General features: G+C 45.0%; 1 protein-coding gene across 1 annotated transcript; it reads left to right on the top strand.

Moving 5' to 3' along the window:
* Positions 1–5516: 5516 nt before the first annotated feature.
* On the top strand, positions 5517–6961 carry LOC123137818 (serine/arginine repetitive matrix protein 1-like). Its single transcript, XM_044557665.1, has one exon. The coding sequence runs from the start codon at positions 5912–5914 to the stop codon at positions 6776–6778; it is 867 nt and encodes a 288-aa protein (XP_044413600.1). The 5' UTR covers positions 5517–5911; the 3' UTR covers positions 6779–6961.

Raw genomic sequence — 6961 nt, 5'->3', positions numbered from 1 at the left:
GGATTATAGTAGATATAATGCAATAATAAAATATGAATGGGTTTGCAACGGTACTTAGAGTGGTGATTTGCTTTATTATACTAACGGATCTCACGAAGGTTTTGTTATGTTTTGTGGGATTAAAGTTTTCAAGTTTTGGGTGAGATCACGATGGATGAAGGAATAAGGAGTGAAAGGAGCCTAAGCTTGGGGATTCCCATGGCACCCCAAGTTAATATTCAAGAAGAACCAAGCAACTAAGCTCGTGGCATCCTCTCTTTTTTCTAACGACCATCGCTAATTTTACTTGGAGCTCTATTTTTATTTGTCACATATCATGAGTTTTGCTTGGAGCGTCTTGTATTATACGAGTCTTTGCTTGTTTTGCTTTTTAGTTTGTCAGAACTATCCTTGCTGAAAACACCTATTTGAGAGAGCCAAAATTATGCTATGTTTTTTTAGAATTGCTCTATGTGCTTCACTTAAAAAAATTGAGCTATGGAATTGCTATAGTGCTCCACTTATTTCTTTTTGAGCACGGTGTGATTTAATAAATTCTTGAAGAAATTCTCTCATGCTTCACTTGTATTATTTTGAGAGAAGAATTTTTTTATGCTCATGTTCTTCACTCAAATTTGTTTGAGCTTATCAAAAGCAATTGCAACATATGAAACTAGTCCCAAAGTGATAGATATTCAAGAGGGATATAATAAAAAATTTCATGAAGATCATTGGAAAAAATAAATTTGATTATTTGTAATAGTTTTGAGATATTATGATAATAATATGTGAGCCATGTTGGTGAGTAATTATGCTTTAGTAAGAATGTTGGTGTTAAGGTTTGTGATTCCCTAGGCAAGCACGAAAGTCAATAGTTCTGCAATGAAATCACATCCTACTTGTGGTGGATTATTCGGTGTTAGTTATTCTTAATGCACGTTTATGTGAATTTTCATTTCTTGGTTGGTTGCTTCTCAATCTTTTTGCTAGCCTCCACTTATACTAAGTAGAAATACTACTTGTGCATCTGAAATCCTTAAAACCAGTTTTGCTACAGGAGTCCACCATACCTACCTATATGCGGTACTTTCATGCTGTTCTAAGCAAATTTGTATGTGCCATCTCTAATTTTCAAAATGAATTTCATTTTTGTGTGCATGTACAAAATGAATTTCCTTATTGGCAGGGGGTGGCCAATATTTTACATGCTAGATGTGTTATTCTCAAGATGTGTGTTTATTCACTTGTCATTGCACGAGAGTACGTCGGTAATAGGGATGCCCAGTCCCAAAATGTAAAGGAAATTTACTTTATGTTATCAAATAATAAATTCCTTGAAAGTGTTGGTATGGACGGTACCGTGGATACGGCTAGCCGTGGAGTGTGAAAGTATGGTGGAAAAAGGAATAAACTTTATTTTATATTTGGGAACTAACTATGATATATCTAGCATGGAAAGTGTTGGGAATTAATCGATCGTTTTCGTTGACGGGAAAAGCATGCCTCTCAAAATCTGTTTACCTCTCAATTTAAGCTTTGAGCTCTGGCACCTCTACAAATCTCTGCTTCCCTCTGTGAAGGGCCTATCTATTTACTTTTATGCAATTTCAATTTTTTTAGTCTCCATCTTCTCTTATAAAGCACCAACTAGGGAGCACTATGATTGTACTTGAGCATTGGATGTAGAGTGTGTTTCGTGAATCGATCAATGATTGAGCATGATGGGCTAGGGATAACTTTCTTTAGTGTTGATATTATGAAGACATGGTTGCTTGTTGATATGCTTGAGTATAAAAGTCCTCATGTCAAATATAGACTATTGCTTTGATCCATCTAAAAGTTCAAATGTTCATGCTACAAAAGAAAAGAATATGTGATGAACATGTTAGGCAACATTCGACATCAAAAATTCTGTATTTATCATTTACCTACTCGAGGACGAGAAGGAATTAAGCTTGGGGATGCTGATACGTGTCCAAAGTATCTATAATTTTTTATTGTTCCATGCTGTTATATTGTCATTCTTGAATGTTTTGCAATCATTTTGTAGCAACTTTGAATCATTTTTTGGGACTAACCTATTGACATAGTTTCAAGTGCTAGTTGTTGTTTTTTGCTTGTTTTTACTTTGCAAAATATCCCTATCAAATGGAGTCCAAATGTAGCGAAACTTTTTGGAGATTTTTTTTAGCAGAAGACAACTTGGGAGCCAAGGAAGCACCTGGGGGGCATGGGACCCACGATACACTAGGGCACGCCAGAGGCCCTCGACGCACCCAGATGTATCATGGGGGCCCACAGAGGTCTCCTCCATCGCCTCTGAGCTCTATAAATACCTAAATATTTCAAAAACCCTAGGGGAGTCGACGAAACACAATTCTAGTTGTCGTAAGTTCCAGAACTACGAGATCCAATCTAGGTCCCTATTCCGGCACCTTGCCGGAGGGGAGCAGGATCACGGAGGGGTTCATCATCCTCATTGGTGCCTCTCCGATGATGTGTGAGTAGTTCACCATAGACCTAAGGGTCCGTAGGCAGTAGCTAGATGGCTTCTTCTCTCTTTTTGATTCTCAATACAATGGTCTGGTGGAGATCTATTTGATGTAATGACTTTTTGTGGTGTGTTTGTTGGGATCCGATGAAGTTCGAGTTTATGATCAGATCTACATCCATGAATATTATTTGAGTCTTCTTTTATCTCTTATATGCATGATTATTTATAGCCTCGTATTTCTTTTCCGAATCTTTGGTTTAGTTAGGCCAACTAGATTGATTTTTCTTGCAATGAGAAGAGGTGCTTTGTGATGGGTTCGATCTTGTTGTGTCCTCACCCAGTGACAGAAGGGGTAGCGAGGCACATATGTATCGTTGCTATTAAGGATAAAAAGATGGGGTATATTCCTACATGAATAGATCTTGTCTACATCATGTCATCGTTCTTATTGTATTACTTTATTTCTCCATAAACTTAATACAGTAGATGCATGTTGGATAGCGGTTGATGTGTGGAGTAATAGTAGTAGATGCAGGCAGGATTTAGTCTACTAATCTTGGACGTGATGCCTATATTCATGATCATTGCCTTGGATATCATCATAATTATTTGTTCTTTATCAATTGTCCAACAGTAATTTGTTTACCCACCGTGTGTTATTTCCTCGAGAGAAACCACTAGTGAAATCTACGGGCCCTGGGTCTATCTTTTATCATATTTGCTTTCCGATCTATCTTTTTCCATATTTATTTTCTGATCTATATTTCCAAAAACCCAAAAATATCTTGTTGCACTTTTTCTTTACTTATTTTATTTTGTGTTTTATCAAGATCTACTTATCCAAACTCAGACAATTTTATCTATCTTTTTACCGAGGAGGGATTGACAACCCCTCTTACGTGTCGGGTTGCAAGTATTTGTTCTTTGTGTGCAGGTACTGTTTACATAGTGTTACTTGGTTCTCCTACTGGATTGATACCTTGGTTTCACAACTGAGGGAAATACTTACCGTAGCTATGCTGCACATCCCTTTCCTCTTTGGGAAAATACCAACACAGTCTCTAGCCACGTCAGTTACTATACCACTACCTATCAATGCTAGTCGTTGGATCAAAAAGTTGAGTGATTGTTTGCTCTGCAATCCCAATGTCGAAGTCTACAGGTTCACTTGCTTACTCCCTTCCATTCTCCACATCCCTCCATAGTGATGAGATCTACCTTAACATGCATGTTTGAACAAACAAGGCCTAGTGAGGGTTGACCATACGGTAGGGAGGCGTGACATATGGCGAGAGTTCGCGAAGGAATGAGCACTAGTAGTGATGAGGGTGAATGGCAAGGATATGTTGCATAGATGGCCACAAGAGAGTGGCGCGGCGGGAAAAAAATGATTGGCAACTGTAAAAGGACAATGAGGATGAAATCTATAATAGATGAATAGTTAAGTTAACAAAGTGAGGGATGAATAATTGATTATGAGGCTAACACGTCGAGCTACTTCTTACGACATGACAGGCTTCACAACGTTCAACGGCCACACAGGCGCTCATGAATCATGGTGACAACACGGTGATACATGAAGTAGTGTGAAGTCATCCTTGCGCTATAGCAGTCCCCCAAATTAAATTCCACTAGCTAATTACCCGTGTGTGGCAACATGGGCATACATATTTCAGTGGTTCAACATCAACCATGTCCGACATATACGTTATACCCACCATATTCTAGATTTTGATAAAATTTGATTTGATTTAGTATAGGCAGGGCAAGGCAAGGAAAGTTCTGACTTGGTTGAGGTTTTGGTAAGATTTTATTTTATTTGGGTATAGGTATGAGGAGGCAAGGAGACTTTTGATTTAGTAGATATTTTGTTAAGATTTGATTTGATCAAGAATGCAAGTGGTTTTGGCAAGATTTGATTGAGTTAATTTAGAACATGGTTTCCAGTAGGACAAGGAAATGAAAGCACCGACTTGGTTTAGATTATTCCAAAACAGGGGGACGAAACCACATTTGGTGACGTACAAACATCAAACCCCTTAAATAGTAGAAATACATGAAATAAGTTCACTCAGAACTTATCTTGTTAGAAACACATGGACAATATATTAAGTATTTAGAAATATGCATCATTTTGTCTCTTAATGTCTCTATTTTGCCTACAACTAGGTATAAAATAGGCCAAATCCAAAAAACAACTTTGACCATGCCAAATCCAAAAAACGGAGGAATGAAATGAAGAGTGGCGGCGTGGTGGTGGTGGTAGGGGAGATTTCTGGTCGCGGCAGTTGGCGTCCATGCACGTATCAAGGGAGGAATCAGGGCGCCTCTCTTGAGGCGATATACATGAAACAACGCTTCATTTAGGGGAGAGTGGATAATACTTCCGGTCGTGGCAGTTGGCGTCAATGCGTGAATGGAGGGAGGAAATGCGGCGCATTCCCCTCCCCGAATATATGGAAACAAAGTTCAGTTTCGAGGAGAGTCGGAAATACTTCCGCTCATGGCAGTTGGCGTCGATGCACGGATCGAGGGAGAAATCAGGACGCCTCGCTCTTGTGGGGAGATACGGTAAAAAGAGCTCCGTTGGCGTCAATGCGCGGATGGAGGGAGGAAACGCGGCGCATTTCCTCCCCAAAGATAGAGAAACGAAGCTCGGTTTTGAGGAGAGTCGATAATACTTTCAGTCCCGACAGTCGGCGCCATTGCACAGATAAAGGGAGGAAACACCACATGTTTTCCTGCTCGAAAGATAGAAAAGCGGACCTCAATTTCGCGAAAAGCGGATAATAAGGAATTGATTCGGGGAGTTATTGGAGGGGTGAATGTTTGTTTTCCCCCCTATCATAACTATTGGGGGAGTATAGACATGCCAAATCCAAAATGCGACTTTACTCGGCACATTCATTGTTCTCTCTGCGCACAGTGTGCACCTTCAGCCGACGCCACCGTGCGACGAAACCGGGAACGGGAACCCAGCCCAAGCCCGGTCCAACGGCAAATCCACTTGTGTCACCTTATAACTGAAACGCAAACCAATCGAATCGTCGAAGACGCGGTCAATTGCATCGCCCACTCCCCCTCTTCCTGCAGGTATCATTGTCGATCGCCTCCGTCCGTCCACGACTCCATCTTCTACCCGCTCTTCTCCTCTTCTCTTCTCTTCGTCTCCGAACCTTATTTAAGCCCGCGGCGGCCGCGGCGTCCCTCCCCTGACGGAGAAAAGATCCCATCTTCCCGCCCGGACACCTGCACCAGCTCCGCCAACCAACTTCCCATTTCCAAGAAGCCCACCCAGGTTTAAACAAACCAAAAAGGAAAGCAAAGGAGGACGGCAGGTGCGCGCGTCGGCGTCGGCCGCGAGAATTTAGCAGCCGCCGCTTCCGCCTCGCTTCCTCGTCATCGCTGGCGGCGACGGGTGTGGGGGGGTGAGATGAGATGGGCATGAAGTGCAAGAGGCACCCGTTCCAGGCCGGTGGCGGCGTCTGCGCCACGTGCCTGCGGGACCGCCTGCTCGTGCTCGCCGCCGCGCAGAACGACGCGTCGTCGCCGTCCACTCCTCCGGCCACCGCCCCCGCTCCGCCCGCGGAGGCAGCGCCGGCCCCGGCGTTCCCGAGGTCCGTGTCGCCGTACGTGTCCCGCAGGAAGTCCGACTCCTCTGGCGGCGCGCTCAGGCACCACCCGAGCCTGCTTTTCTTCCGGACGCCGCAGGTCGGCCCCGCCTACGGCGGCAGCGCCCCGCTCGAGGAAGGCGACATCGGGTACCAGAAGCCGCGCGCCGGGAAATTTTCCGTGCTCGCCACGCTCTTCGGCAACCACCACCACCGGCACCACAGACCGGAGGACAAGGAAAAAACCAAGGAGCGCAAGAAGAGCCGTTCTTGGCTGGCCGGGATCATCCCGCGCCGTCGCAGGAAGCAGGTACCGGCCGACGCCGTGCTACCCGCGTCGCCGCCGCCCAGGCGCTCCTGCCGCGTGGTCAGCAACCGGGGGCTCTCGCCGGAGAGGGGCAGTCAGGGCAGCGGCGAGGAGAGCAGCTCGCCCGCCGATCCCCCGTGGCGGCCGTCTCCTTCCCCGATGCGGAGGACCCCATGCCGGCGCCGGCAGACCAGCAGCATGCCTTCGGGATTTGCTGTCTGCCTCAGCCCGCTGGTGCGGCCCAGCCCCGGGCGCCGCCACCGCGCCGCGCAGCCGCCGGACTCGAGCACCTTCTCCTCCGAGCTGCGGCCGTCGCCGCTCCACAGCGCCGCCTCTGTTGGACGCTGCCGCTCACGGAAGCTCGCCGACGGCGGTCGCTTCCGGTGATCCCTTCTTTTTCTTTCTTCTCCTTGATTTTTCTTTAGTTTTCCTTCATCACCCAATCCCAATTACTACCACCCTTAGTTTTTTGTGGATTTTTACATCTTGTCCATTTGTGAAGATGAGTCCGTGAGATTTCATACTCGGAGAACACTCCGTTGACATATACCACAACTAGGTTATTACTCC

Source organism: Triticum aestivum, chromosome 6B (genome assembly GCF_018294505.1).
Source record: "Triticum aestivum cultivar Chinese Spring chromosome 6B, IWGSC CS RefSeq v2.1, whole genome shotgun sequence".
Lineage (NCBI taxonomy): Eukaryota > Viridiplantae > Streptophyta > Magnoliopsida > Poales > Poaceae > Triticum > Triticum aestivum.
Note: the sequence above shows the minus strand (reverse complement) of the source record. Positions and strands in the feature narration are given on the sequence as shown.

Coding starts and splice junctions, on each gene's coding strand:
- LOC123137818 (XM_044557665.1), top strand. CDS start 5,912: ATGGGCATGAAGTGCAAGAGGCACCCGTTCCAGGCCGGTGGCGGCGTC.